The 15,841-nt window shown below is 39.3% G+C and overlaps 1 protein-coding gene across 1 annotated transcript in view; it reads left to right on the top strand.

The window, feature by feature from the left end:
• Positions 1-14,874, top strand: part of znrf1 (zinc and ring finger 1) — a 67,670-nt gene extending 52,796 nt beyond the window's left edge. The window contains exons 3-5 of the mRNA XM_023397405.2: positions 8,885-8,990; positions 11,430-11,521; positions 13,014-14,874. Coding sequence (XP_023253173.1) covers positions 8,885-8,990; positions 11,430-11,487 — 164 coding nt within the window. The 3' untranslated portion in view covers positions 11,488-11,521; positions 13,014-14,874. The remainder of the gene's footprint in view (positions 1-8,884; positions 8,991-11,429; positions 11,522-13,013) is intronic.
• Positions 14,875-15,841: the final 967 nt, after the last annotated feature.

Here is a 15,841-nt window from a genome sequence, read left to right as displayed (position 1 = left end):
CAGATAAAGTTTACCATCAGTAGCTTCAAAGATCAGTGCTCAGCTCGGTCTCACTGGATCTCCATGTGATGTAAAAAAGTGTGTTACAGTGTTGGGCTGTGGAAGCCAGGAAGTGTTGTTCCAGTTCACTATTAAAAAGAACTAGTTCAAAGTTCAGTTCATACAGATGAAAATTAACTTATGTCTATGGATACGTCATGCGGCGTGCCGTAAAACTGTTGTACAATGTGAGCTGTGAACGCCACTCATGTTTACGTTCATCATTTGTAAACTGATCTATCTATCTATCTATCTATCTATCTATCTATCTATCTATCTATCTATCTATCTATTTATCTATCTATCTATCTATCTGTCTATCTATCTATCTATCTATCTATCTATCTATCGATCTATCTATCTATATATCTATCTATCTATCTAACTCTATGCTGCTAATTCCACTACCATTATACTAGCAGTGTTCTGTAACATGACATGTACATTAACATATTTAAAACAACATTACTAAATCAATACAGCCAATGTATATATGTATATACACATTGTAAAGCCCTTTTGGGCAAATTTGTGGTTTTTGGCAACAGACATAAAACTGACTAAATAGGTAAATATATTATTTAATTCATTATCTGCACAAAATCTTCCTCTTCACAGCCAAAAAGGCTGGGCCTGATATTTTCCTTTCTTTTTTGGAGCTTAGCTTTTGTAGCCCTAGACCCCAGCACAGGGCAAGGAAAGAAGTTTACATTCATCATTATATTTTTGACTGTGAGCAGTGCCACACCATACGGATCAAAGTACCTACTTGTCCACAGCTATGCCAGCAGAGTCTGGAGGGAGTGATATAGGCTCTATATAAGGTTTTTAGTTGAGAACTCTGAATGTTACTGACTGGGATATTACTGAAGTCAGTAATATTGACTCTGCAGAGGTGAGTTTTGTTCCTGTAGGGACTGAGTCTGAGCTACATTCAGACTAATATCTTTCATTTTAAAACAGCGTTCTAAAACGAAAACGATCTCTGTCGAGACAAGCGTGGAACTGTTAGAGAAGGTAACACATGGTGGCAGAAAACACAGGTTGAGAGTTGTTGTTTTCTTTCAGAGAAGCGTCATGTGATAGGAACGTGACAAATCAGGGAAGGATATGTTGTGACTGATAATACCCAATCAGGAAGTGAACGCTGGTGTCTGCGTTCTCATTTCCAAAAGTCTCAGTTTCTGCCAGCCCAGACCAAAACACAACCCTGGAGTTTTCAAACTAAAAGTCCCTGTTTAAGGGGCTTGAAAACTCTGGAGTAGTGTGAACATCAGAGGTAAAAATATAAAAAGTGATACGTTTTAAAACTAAAATGTCTTTTGTGAATGTAGCCTGAAAGTTGTGATCAGTAATAAAATTCCCATGAGGTCTTCATTTTCTTTGTGCTACTCTTTTTTACTGCTGTTTTGAATTGATGAGTGTGTTGGTCCATCACAGCTTTAGTATAAAAGATAAATATCCACATTTTCTAAAAGCCTTATGGTCACAATACAAATCAACAAATTATTGTTACTCTGTGTCCAAAGTGACATAATAAGAATACTGCTGCAGACACACTGTCTACCTTGCAGTCTACTATTTATTTCCTTGAGAAGTCTGCTGTTAATTATGGTCTGGGCTGCTGATCCTGGTTCGGTTGGAGACACATGATTGACAGCAGCCTTGACTGTTCATTGCCCCTAGCAACCTGTTTATTGACAGCTACTTGTTTGACTCCAGACATGTACATGTACATCTGATATGGAGCCTAAAGGTCACCATGTAGGAGTCTGTGTTTGTGTGGGTACGCAGAGTGCGGACAGTAGTGTTGTGTTTCTGTTGATAACGATAACGTAACCACAGACTAAATGATGCAAAGTTGTTAGAGGGAGGGAGAGCAAAGGAAAAATTTTTTACAGCTCTGCAAATAGCAGCCAACTAGGCCCACAAGGCCAGTGCAGTAAGAACTAATGTAAATTTCAAGCTTGCAGCTAAATTCAGGCTGAGTGGAACCAAGATTGAATGACAGAGACAGGGAGAGTGAAACTGTCTTAAAGAAGATGGGATCCAGAGTGATGGAGTACCCTGATGGCTGATAACGGATGAGAGGAGAGAGGGTAAAAGGAGAAAGACTCCCATAATTCCTCTGTTTTTTTTCTCCAGCTCTGTCTGTCTTGTCACTCTTTATTTCCAGCAAATTACTCTCTCATTCCCCCTCTGTCCCTCTTTCCTCTGTGAGTCCGTCTGTCCGACCGCCTCTGTTCCCGCTGTGTAATCTCTCTGTAATTTCTCTCTGTCTTTTTTCCCTCCCTCTCCCTGTCTCTCATTCTCTCTGTTCTCTTGGATTTTTGAGACCCACAAAACAGGCCGAGCTGCAGCTTATCTCAATTCCCAGCATGCTCAGGCGTCTATTGTCAATCACCTGGACCTACTGAGTGTTACACATCAACACATCTCTGAGCAAGGCCATTACACACACACACACATTTGCTGTACAATAGATATCAGACTGGAGCGGATGAATTAGTCTGCAGACTTTTCTGCTCTATTTGTACTGACACTGATGATTAAATTATTGCTTAGTTGAAGCGTCTAGCACAACTAGTCCATAGCTGGTTTTTAATTATCATTGCTCAACTGTCTTGTACAGTAAATCCTAAAATATATTATACATCATCCATGTTTTAGTTTTGTTTCATTTACAGGGAATAAAATGATAAACATGTGAATAGACCCTGAACTAGAAATAACATTTACAAGCTGTGCTTCCAGAATCCAACGCTGACATGGACTAGACATTTTCAAATGTCTACTCTTAGTATCTGAGAACTGACCCAGGACCTGAGTCAGGCTGGAATGTAGTTCAGTAGGGTCCCATTGGCCCCAGCTCTGACAGGACCTCAGGTCCCTTTCTGATCAGGAATCAGGAAACTAATATTTTGGACATCAGGTTCAAGTACATTTTCCACAGGTCTGTTTTGGATTGGTTCAAAAATATTGACACAAAAAAATGTCTAAACTCTATGGATGGTGTGAAAAAGAAAAAGAAATAAATTGTTAATAATCAGCATTAGATCTGGTGTCTGCCAGCCGAGCAAGCACACTGTAGTTTTATCTATAACCTGTGTACAGAGTGATGTAAGGTTGGAACGTGTTAACCTGGTCGATGCTGAAACCCTCAGGAGAACAGTATCAAAACCAAAGCTCTCCACATGTTACTTCACCTCCAACCTCCCCTTAATGTTGACTTCTGTATCAGGTTTTAGAACACATCACAGCATAGAGACTGCCCCGCTAAAATAAGTGAACAATATCGGAACAAATCTTGACAGCAGCCACCAGATTCTTATAGATAATTATAATTAATTGTCCAGAATTAAGAGGTTTACCTCCTTGCAGAAGAAAACTTTTTTGTATCATTTTTTGTAGCACTCCTCCATCCAATACTACCTAAGGTTACCTGTGGGGTACCATAAGGATACATTTTGGGACCACTACTACCACTACGAGTGCTGACTAAGACCAAAGGGAGGGCACACATTATTCACAAGTATTCAGACCCTTTGTTGTGGTACTGTGGTCTGGCACATCCCGTCTGCTTTAATTGTCCTTAATTGTCCTTTAATTGTTTAGAGTCTGATTAGAGTCCACCTTTCGCAAATTGAGTTGATTGGACATAGTTTAGAAAGGCACACACCTGTGTGTATATAAGGTCGCACAATTCACACGGCCGAGGCACGGCCGAGCACGGGTGTAAAACCATTTCTAAAGCTTTGAGTGTTTCCAGGAGTGGCCCCAAAACTGTGAAATGGAAGAAGTTTGGAGCAACCAGGACTCTTCCTAGAGTCTGTGTAACCAAGTCTTGGTCAGGGAGGTCCCCTGCAGAGATGGGAGAACCTGCCGGAAGGACGACCATCTCAGCAGCTCTCCATCAATCAGGCCTTTAAGCTTCAGTGGCTAGACAGATGCCACTTTGAGTAAAAGACATATGACAGCCTGCTTGGAGTTATTTGAACAGCAAAGACTCTAAGAGCATAGGTTGTGATGAGACAGAGCAGAACTTCAAACATTATGTCTGACAAACACAAGGCACTACTCATCACTTGGCTAACACCATCCCTATGGTGAAGCATTTTGACAGCACCTATCCACATTACGATGTTTTGGTTCATAAAAATATTACAAATAAGTTATATATTAAAGTGTTGCATGGTTAGACACCAAACACAGCACATTTACTAAGGTTGGAGATGCTAAGAGACTCTTCTGACATTTTCACTGCATACCGATAACAAATATGACTCTAAATTCTCCATCCTTGCTGCCCTGAATGAGCACAAAGTTAGACTGCAGCTTTAATTTCTTGCATAAATCTATATGTACTAAATGAAATGGACACAGAACACAGAAATAAAATGTGTTATGTGTGTATGTGCTGTGTATTTTAGTTGGTGTGACGCAGGTGAGGGTTATTGGTAGCACTGAGTCCACGTGAGCTGACCACTGGATCTTTTCTGGGCTTCGACTTTGCATGATGATATTTTAATGCCTTCCACTAAATATAGCCCCTCGCACAGAGGGGGGGGTGCAGATACAGACATAGAAGTCAGGAGGGTGGTATGGAGGCGCAGAAAGCGAAAGAGTGAGTGTGCGGTTTACCTCCTGCAGCTCAGGTCATTGGAGGACACGAAAAGGGACAAGAAAGAGGGAATTTAGTGCTGTGATTCAGAGAAGCACAGAGCGACTCCTCCAGCTCATAACTGATGTGAAGGTGCTAGATGCCAAATGTCTTTTGGCAGGCAGGCAACCGGGAGAGACAGCTGAAAGTCAAGAGGGAAACAGGGGCAGGTGAGAAGAGAGCTAATGATGCAGAGACCTGGAAGAGTCTGCACAACCTCACATCCCATTTCCTCATGTTCTGATCACAGTCTCATTTGTAACATATTTCACATGTCATGACTTTTGTCCTGGTACAATTTATTTTGATGTCATCCATAATTTCATATTTTATTCCTGGGAATTTCACCCCAGATTTTTTTCAACAGTTTTTCTAAAAAGCTAAAACATCTATATATCCTAGTTTAAACCAGTATCTGCTGTTGTACAGGATGTTAAAGATGGAATGCCTCTTTCTTTTAAGATAATGCAATTACTTTGTTAGCAATGCGCAACATTTCCCATGAGTTCCAGAAAGTAGTAGTAAGTCAACTTTGAATGAATTTGACCTAAAGTCATTTGTTTTATTCATCATTATTCATTCATTTGCTTATGTTTTGATGGATGAATAAGGAATGCAATCCATGAGTCAAACTACTTCCACTATATGGAGTTAAAGATTCATGCTCAGAATTCAGACAATCCTATAAAAGACAGACAGTACATATAGTGTAGCAAATAGGGAGGGATTTTGAACACACTTTTTACGTACCCTGCACATGTGTTATAATCCTTGATTAAATAATATATATTACATAACATATTGTATATGTAGAATGTGTATGTAATATTAAGGGTAGTCTCTTCTTATTTACATTCTGTGATAGCAGCCTAAGGATTTTAATGTCAGATTACCTATCTGTCCAGATAGATTGCTGTGACATTTAGGGTTTATTCATGCTCCTCAGATGGTGAACCATTTTCAGATCACAGCTTCAAATTCCAACTTTTCACTTTACTTCTCACAACTCTCATCAGTGTCAAAGCTGCAGGACAAAGTGATGAACTAGATCAGAAAATACTTTTCAAAAGGACACGGACAAATTATATATTTTTAAATTTAATGTGGAGAACAATCTTCAAACCGGAATATTAGTTTCTTCAGCACTTTCATATGCACATTGCAGCTTCATGACTACACGTGCAGGTCTTTAAACTCTCAGTCTGCTCTATAGCGTAGGACAGTATGTTACCTTCTGTACTGCAATGACCTAGTTCCAGCTCAAACTGGATTTCAGATCACATGCTCATAATGTAGCTGCAAGATCATGAACGTTCTTTTAGATTAACAATAAAATCAGCTGTAAAATTCAGTCAGTGGAGGTTAGCTAGACCAGGGGTTACATGCTCTGGTCTGCGATAAGCTTGGGCACTAACTTTATCCAGATGACCTCATCTTTTTAACCATTTTACAGGTGAAAGAAACAAGATTGAACAAGCCTCTTCACTTGATTATTAAAGCTTGGATCAGATGTTGACTTTAGATTGAATTCACTCTGCACTCGCTGTCAAACAGGCAAAGTCATGTCACTTAAACTATGCAGACTTTTTGGGAGCTGATTAATCTGAGTGTTTCCTGGTTGGATTTGTGTGCTAAGGCAATTTGAGGAAGAGGAAGAGGACGAGTAGAGCTGCTGTGTTGTTGTTGTCACACAGTGTATGTAGATTCCTATGATTTAACCCAGAGCGCTCTGTACGAGAGATGCTGGGTGTTTTCAGGAGGGTGGCAGAGGATGGAGGGATAGAAGGGCGTGCTACAATGAACAATAGAAGAGAGGAAGAGGGGTCAGGAGAGGATAGAGATATAGAGAATGGGAGCGGGAGGGAGGAGGAGAGCTGGGTTATGGGAGTTTGTTGAGGAACTAAGCTGATTTGCAGTCAGAGCACATGTCTTCTGTCTCCATCTCATCGTCTGCCCCCCTCTCCTTATCTATCTATCTATCTATCTATCTATCTATCTATCTATCTATCTATCTATCTATCTATCTATTGTTTAGTATTTAGGCAATAATATGTGACATACAGATGTGATGTATATTTATTCAGACACTGTACTTAAATGTTACGACTTTATGATATTATTACCATTTATCTAACAGCTGTAGATCTTGCAGCTATAAGGATTTTGTAGATAACATCAGTTTTACATCCAAAGCAGTGTGACAGTGGAAACTTTTTTGCAATTTGTTCCTTTGGTATTTATCTATATTTTCATATAAACAATGGATAAAATGAAAATGTGTAATTTAAAGGATCACTCTGAGCTGGGAATTATCATTCCACTCTGCAGTTCCTCGCAGTGCTCTACGGTGCTTTTTAGTGTTTTTTTTACTGGTGGAGACAAAAACAGAGCTAAAAGTAGATTGAACTTCGTCAAATCAATTACAAGGTGTCATTAATCTCAGCTCCACAATTATTGGCAAAACACAAAGATCTCTTGTTCATGCAATAGTAAACAAGTCCTCAAAGGGCGTTTATGGTTATCAGTAACTCCACACATGATCCTTATGAATTCTTCAAACCAGTGTCATTAGAAATGAGTTTATAGACCATATGACCAAGTAGAAGAAAGTTTGGTTTTATTCCAGAAGCCATAAGACTTGTGAACATCATGTGATGGACAGTTTATCTTTGTATAGACTGATGAGTATAAATGCATTTCTTATGCACTGGTAATGAGCGTCTGTAGTCTTGGACCATAATCAATCAGGACCTAATTGGCAATTGGTTTTGTATTTTTGTTATGTATTTTTATTTTTTTTTTGTCTGTTTTTAAATTTGCAAATAACGTTGCCTAAAATATGCCCTTGGGGGAGGAGTAAAGCTCTGAATTGAACAGACAAAGAGAACAGTAACTATAAGCAGTTAAAGCAGAAAAGGGTGCTATAAAATACAGCAGTTATTAGCTTAGCACCAAAGATTACACACAAAAATACAGATAATAGGTGACTAGCTGCAACCACCGTGGCTCTTAAAGCCACAGTATGTAATGTTGTATTCACAACTGAATGTGGAGAGGCTTCTGACTCACTGAACACGCTGGTAGCAAGCTAGTATTAGTATTAATTAGTATTAGGCCACAGAGTCTTTGTTGCCCCACAGTGGCAGAAATCTGGTGTCATGGAACATTTTGGACCCATCAACCCACATATTGACCTGAAGATGTTGAGGATTAGCTCTATAATCGAAAGATCAATACTTAAGTGCTAATTAGCAAATGTAAGTGCAAATTTATGGGTGCCAGTGTGAGCACCCATACAGAAATGTAACACTGTATTTGACAGACTGTATATAGCCCTATATCAAGAGTGATGTTGCCATATATGTCACCTATCAGGGGATATGTTATTAGCATCGTTTCCTACTTGGGTGACAACTAGCTTCTGTTCTATTTGCAGAGTAATGCAGAGTAGAGTAGAAGTGATAGTTGTCTCAGACGGTTTTGAGAGTTGAGTTGTATCAGTATTTCTTTATATTATATTTCCATCACCTGCTCAGCTTTTTCCATCTGTGGCATATTTGAAAAACTTGCAAACTATAAAGGTTGTTGAGTTACTATGTCACCTGGTAACTGTGATCTGTCATCACCATTCTTCTTTTTAATATGGTGATTTCGATGTGTATTCGTTATTATTCTGTTAGGATACCTCTCAAATCATAACATAAAAACACAGTTAATGTTAATGCTACAATATTCCATTATGGAGTTAAATATTATTCAAAATATTTCTTAAATGAATTAAAATAAAATGGGAATACATTTTATAGCACTTTTGGCCTTAGTGTGAAAACCATTCATGACTTCTTAAGCCTGCATTCATTACAGTTAGTAAATGTGTGGAAGGAAAAATACTTAGTGTTGAATTTCCATGTGATGGGCATTGTTATTTCTTTACTGTTGAAACAAACTCAAGACTCCTCCTCATCTTAAATGTCCTCATTGTGCATTGGTACAATCAGGAACTAACAACTATCTACTGTGTATAATACACCAAGCTGCTCCCCCTACTGCCCTCTGCTGTGTTTGATATGCTGTCAGACTATGAAAATGTCACTGTTTTTGGTACATACTGATATGTGTTCTGCTCTTTGTGTGTGTGTGTGTGTGTGTGTGTGTGTGTGTGTGTGTGTGCGCCTGCCACCTTAGATGATGTGTTGGCGAGGGATGCCGGTGAGTGTGTGATCTGTCTAGAGGAACTGCAGCAAGGGGACACCATAGCCAGACTGCCGTGCCTCTGCATCTACCACAAAAGGTGATACACACACACACACACACACACACACACACACACACACACACTTGAATCACTGCCCGTTATATCATTTTGCACTTCTTCTAATTAAATCCACTTACTGGATAAGATAAGATGGACAGTGCTCGTTGCCTTTGATTTAGATATTATATATATTATATCACTGGATAATAAAGGTGCTGCGTGTAGCATTTCTAAACATTCATATATCACTGTCAAATCAGCCTTGATAGCTCGGGATAATTAGCATAAAGAAATGAGAGCAGGCTGGAGATGACTGATAGCTGCTAGTGAGTGTCAAAACTCTTACAGCTAAGTGGCTATTTTATATATTTACCATCAGAAACAGTGTTTTACCCCAGCACTACTGGTTTATCCCATTAGCAGAGCTTGGTGAAGCCATTTACACTAACTGAGCAATTTATTAGGAACACCACACTAACACTGGGTAGTTCCTCTCTTTGCTCTCAAACAGCCTCAGGTCTTCATGTCATAGATTCCTCAAGATGTTGAAACTTTCCTCTGACTCTGCTCCATGTTTGAGACTTCAGCTTTGTGACATGGAGCATTATCCTGCTGGAAGTAGACATTAGCAGATGGTACTGTGGCCATGAAGGGATGAACATGGTCAGCAACACTACTCAGAGAGACTGTGACACTCAGACCAAGACTGATTTGTATTAAAGGCCCCAAGTGTGATAAGAACATTCCCAAAGCCATCACACCACCAGCAGCCTGGACTGTTGACACAAGGCAGGTTGGGTCCATGGATTCAAACTCTGACCTGACCATCTGCTGCCTCAGCACAAATCCACATCCATCACACCATCTGCTGTTGTAGTCCATCCATCTCAAAGTTGGACATGTTGTTCCCTCTGAAGCTTTTCTGTTCACCACAGTTGTAAAGATTGGTTATCTGAGTGACCGTAGTCTTTCTGTCAGCTCCAACCAGTCTGTCTATTCTCCTCTGACCTCTGACCTCTGACCTCTCTCACCAACAAGATGTTTCCTCCACAGAGCTGCTGCTCACCGGAAGCTTCAGAAATTCATTATACTGCTGCCACATGATTAGCTGATTAGATAATTGCATGAAAAAGAAGGCGTACGAGTGTTCCTAATAAAGTGCTCAGTGATTGTATATGATCATATTGATCCAATGCTTTTTCAGTCTCATATTTTAAATTGTCACTTCAAATCTTAAACTGTGATACAGCAGTATTTACATTTTAGTCATTTCAAGAATAAAACATGAACTGCTGAAAAACAAAAACTTGGAAAAAACAAAGTTGTAAAGAAAGGTGATGATGCACAGGATTAAGCATATAGAGGGTTGCATGCTAATTAATAAAGGTAAATAAATTGAATGGTCGTGGCTCAGCACTTCTCAAATCAGCGGCTGTAGATTTCTCAACACATGCGTCCTGCTGCCTTCGAGTGGCTGCAGGGATTTAATGAACTGAAGGAGAAGTTTTCATACATTATAAAACAGATACTGTCAGAATCAATCAGTCTTTCATTCATAAATCACTCCTGCTTTAACCACATTAAATGCATTTTTTAACGTCAATTTAAATGCATCTATTGGCTGGAGAGTCTTAAAGTTGCTTAATTACATTTTGAGCATTATTTCATTATTTATTTATTTTTTTACAAAACTTAATTTATATGACAGCTGTACTGTAATTTTCCAGAAAAAGATTTTACATGCAAAACATAGATGTACTGTTTTACATAAAAACACCCAGAAGTAGTTGGTTCCTCTTCAATAACAACATTAATGTGAAATACTTCTTATATATTGCGATATATTCCAAAAGTATTTAATATTATACAACAGTATAATCCTCAGATGGTGCTAGTTTTCAAAATAAGTACTTTTATTTTTGACAAAATAAAGTTTTACTGGTTCTAGTTCTGTGGTGTTACTTTAGTAACATTTTGAATGCAAGACTTTTACTTGTAATGGAGTGCTTCTACATTGTGGTTCACTACTTTCACTTAAATAGCTACTTTCACTTTATTAAATGGTCTTCCTCTACCACACAAAAATACTGATGGTTCCATAAAACACAGTCACAATGTGAAATGTTACAAGTTTAAAATAATGCACATATGAGTGAGTCTTATTTATATGTTTACATTTTGTGTATGTTCTGTTACTGTGGAGGCCTTCCTACATGCCTTTGTGTTGCTTCAGCAGCAATCCTCTGTAGTACTGAATCCGTTTAACACTACACTATCATTCAGTCGATATCTTACGATGTCCCTTGTTTAATTAGATGTATTTTTGTATTTTTTAATTATGACTTTGCTGACTGTAATTTTTCTCAAGCCCTGATGACTGACCTTTTGATTAGTCAGCTTAGTGCGCTAAGTGTCCTCTGTATTCTGTAGACTAGTGGTTGTGTAAAGTAACTGTGTGTCTATGTGTATCTGCAGCTGTATAGACTCATGGTTTGAGATCAATCGGTCCTGCCCTGAACACCCATCTGACTGACTTACCACCAGGCCCACTATGAATACTGTTCAAGGTGAGACCATGCACACACTGTGAATGCTAATGTTTAAAAGATAAGAGTGTGCAAGTAAAGCAGAAGCTCATATTTACTTTAAATATCCAGATTGACTTTTTCCTCCATTGATATAATGGATTTGATGCATTTGACTGGATACAAATTCAGTTGAAGTATTATAGATATTGTTGTGAATGGGAAGCCCTTTAAACAGAACCAGAAATTGTTAGAAATTGGTGAGATTTTATTCCTGTATGAATCTGTGTCAGTATCTGTGTTATTATTAGAAGTATTATTAGTATCCTGGGTTTCAAAAGACTAATTGAAGCTTTTAGAAATAAAAATAACTTTAATTTTAAATTTTTATGATGAAAAATTTAAATGATAATATCTTTATTTGTATAGAACCTTTCAAAGGTCAAGCCACATAGTTCTTTACAGAGAAGATACAGCCACAATAAAACATAACACCTAGAATAGGACACATTCATACTGTAATAAGACCAAGAGTCTACAGCCATGCTAGCACCTCTATGAGACTGTACTTAGACACACAAGTGCTCTGAGCTAAATGCTAATTTTAGTTTGCTAACATGTTCTCAGTGACAATGGAAACATGATGATGTCAAGCGGGCATGTTTGACTGATGGGAATGTCATTAGTCTTTCAGGTGAAGGTTCATAAACTAAAGTGTTGAAGAAATGAATATGTTGACCTGATGACAGCACCAAGTCATAGGATCACCAAAGTCATTTGGATTCATCCTGATGGGAATGAATGCCCGCACCAAATTTCATTGCAATCCATCTAATAGTTGTTGACACATTACAATAGAAAATGGGGGAAATGATACATCCTCTGGAAAACATTCATGTTCACTTAATCTGGTAATCTGGTAATCCAGCCAGTAGATTTTGACATATTCCACTGGTTAAGTGAAATTTCTGACCTAGTCGTGCTGGGAGAAAAGTCACCCAGAGGTTCACCAAAGTCATTAAGAAAATTCCATGACAATCCATCCAGTAGCTGCTCAGTGGGATTTAGTATGAATTATACTAAAACACATAAATGTTAACCTCATGAAGGCTGTAGATGAAAGGGATCAAGTCAATGAATGTCTGTACTGAATTTCATGGTAATCCAGTATTTTTTTAGATGTTTCAGTCTGTACCAAAGTGGTGGCTGACCAATGCACATTGCACATAGAGTTGAAATGCTAGCATGGCTAACAATGACAAATCCTAGAATAATATTAGGGTTAAAGATGAAATCATCTGAATGTCTTCTCTTGAACACAAATATTGGTAGAAAAAGTCACATCTAGACAGTCTCTGTTTTTCTATGGTTCACTCTTATATACAGAGTGTGTTTATGAAATTGCACAAATTATTATCATCTGAGCCACTGAAATCATTTTCATCCACGAATATGTTGCTTAATGAACCACATTTAACTAAAACACTCCCTGTCTCTCTCTCTGTGTCTGTCCCTTCCTCCTCTTTGTCTGCAGAACATCTCGTGGTCCTGCCATGGATATCTGGACACAGACGCAACCAAATCCGATGAAACAATCAAAGCGATCAACACATACTTATCCTGACAGAATCCATCATCCTAACCAAGATAATTATTCCTTGTGAACTGAACCAAAAAAAACGTGACCGTCAAACCATTGTACATTAAAGGGCCCCTCCCGAGCCCACCATTTTACATCTGCTGAGAAGACTGCTTTAAAAATCCACATTCCTTCCTCCCCCCCCTCACATATCCTGGCAAACAGAATCCCTGAAAGGGCTTCATCAGGCCTCAACTCCCCTTCCAAATCAGCCGTGGCCAGTTGCCTCTCTGAGGTGCTCAGGTCCTTACAGGTCTCCAGCAGCTGGCCTTCCATCTTGTATCTGGATCCAATCCTGTCGGTCATTTGTGTCCAACCCTCCCATGGCCTTAACTGGGGAGAGGAGAGGGAACAGAGCAGGGAGGGGGCAGGAGGGAAGAGGGTGGAAGAAGAAGAAGAAGAAAAAGAAGACGAAGATTGGAAGAGAGGACAAATGGATGATTGTTGAGTTGCAGAAGCTTGCTATGAGAAACAGTCTCGTACAATATTCAGTGGGCCTCTCATTTCACAACAGGACTCCGACTCAGTGACATCCTCACATAAAAGACTCGGTCCCGGTGTGCTTCTCTCTCATAGTTCCTGCCTCAGTTCTGTGTCCTTCCTCGCCAATTTGACTCATAAGAATTACATCAAAACCTTAGATCGGGTTTATGCACACCTGGGCAGGCAGGGAGGGTTTAGCATAAAAAAATTTAAAAAAAAACCTGGGATGTCAGCTTGTCTTGTATGTACAAAATAGAGGGGGGAAGCTGAAGACGGACTGGGGATGGAGGAGTAGTCTGAGCACGCTCAGTTCTGATTGGGAGGGACGAAGAGGCCAGCAATGTTGTTTACGCTCCTACTGTGTAACATGTACGTTAGGGATGCTTTAGTGTCAGGCTTCATCCTGTATGTGTATGTACACCATGTGTGTGTGTGTGTGAGTGTGTGTGTGTGTTCGAGAGACCTCAGAAGGGTGACAAAATAGCTTTTGCTGAAGCATAGTGACTGTGTGTGTGTGTGTGTGTGTGTGTGTGTGCGTGCGTGTGGTGTGTGTGTGTGTGCGTGCATGCGTGTGTGTGTGTGTGTGTGAAACAGCATGAAAGGTCAGTGTAGAGGGCCCACTGAGACAGTGCTGTGTGTCTATGTATTGAAATGTTTACAGTGTAGATGTCCATGTTCCCTGTGTGTGCGACTGGCAGTCCTCCCTTTACTTTGCTGATGTTTACAGCTACAAAGAAGCGACATGACATATTGTAAATTATACATGTAACCTCTCTCAGTTCTTTCTTTTTAGATCTGCCAGATTTTTTCATGTGATCACAATTGGTCATTTTCTAGTGAGAGCCTTGAGTGTGAGAGTATGTGTGCCTGTGTGTGTGTGTGTGTGTGAGTGTGTGTGTGTGTGTGTGTGTGTATCTCCGTGCATATGACTGTTTGTGCATGTGTGCTTGAGTGTGAGACTCATGCTACTGTCGGTTCCCCACATTGTGTTTCTGCTAGAGTAGGTCTGGTTAACTTCGACTGGAGACGTGAGCCACTCAGACCTGAAAGCGGACTCTGTAGTCCCACTGTGGATCCACTGAACGGGGCTTATTTATTCATTTGTTCATATTTAACAATATTTGTTTAATATTCCAGTCATGTGAGGTGTTACTCACTCTTCAGAATGCCAGAGCTGATTTATGAAGACTACTACAAACCAAATCATACAAACAAACTGCATTTACAAAAAGCTACTGTAAACAAATGGTGGAATAAATTGTGCTAGATGACACTCTGTTTTGAACTTTGATTCTGTGATCCAGATACAACTTACACAACAGACCAACACTCAGCTTCCCATCTTAAAGCTCCATATTTCACACTTTTCCAGTGTTTTATTTGAAGTGTTGATCCATAAGAAGATATATTTGTGGTTTTAAGAACTAAAAACCATCTCAATGTAGTTTTACATCTCCTCTCTCAGGCTTCTCTCTGGAGCTCTAGTAACAACAGGTCAGTGAGCCAATCAGAAGAAAGGAGGCTCTGAGCTTCTCTTCTGATTGGCTCACTATTTTCTGAGTGATTCAATAAAAATATAGTAGATTTCAGGTAAACACTCAGAGAAACCAAATCCTGCAGGGTTGGAATGGTGGGTCCAGGTGGTCCAGGTGGGCGGGGCTTGGGGCATCGCTGAGGATGGTGACTGCTTTGTTGTGACATCACAAAGTTCCAGAAGTCCTGACGGCTGGTTTTAAGGCTCAGTTGCTGAATACAGGCTGTGTGTATTTCTCTGTGGACTGAGGCTTTGATACTTTTACAATCTTAGTATAGAACCTAGACCTGCTTTATAATCAAACAACACATGGACATCTACCTTTAGACTATATGGGACCTTTAATGCTGACATTACTATTAGCCTATAGACATACAATGCGATCATACCTGTATATTAACGGTACATCAGGCTAAAGTTGGTCTTCAATGAAAAATCCACCGTGAAATGTTCAACACACCCCATGAGTTATTTTATGATCAAATGTGATGTATCCACTTTTTCTAAACAGGGTTTGTGTGATCCTGTTTCAATTAGTCATTATTGTTTTTTTGGCACGGTGGATGGATCTAAACACTACAATACCCATGAGTCTTAGCTACCATTTCTATGGAGAAGAAGCCAGAGAAGTAAAAATTAGAGCTGCAGTGAATTGAAAATGTTTTGGGACATAGGGACACAGTTGCTGATATCATCTCAAATTTAA

Source organism: Seriola lalandi, unplaced genomic scaffold (assembly GCF_002814215.2).
Source record: "Seriola lalandi dorsalis isolate HSWRI2012SDOR001 ecotype SW California unplaced genomic scaffold, Sedor1 jcf7180002055008, whole genome shotgun sequence".
Classification (NCBI taxonomy): domain Eukaryota; kingdom Metazoa; phylum Chordata; class Actinopteri; order Carangiformes; family Carangidae; genus Seriola; species Seriola lalandi.
Note: the sequence above shows the minus strand (reverse complement) of the source record. Positions and strands in the feature narration are given on the sequence as shown.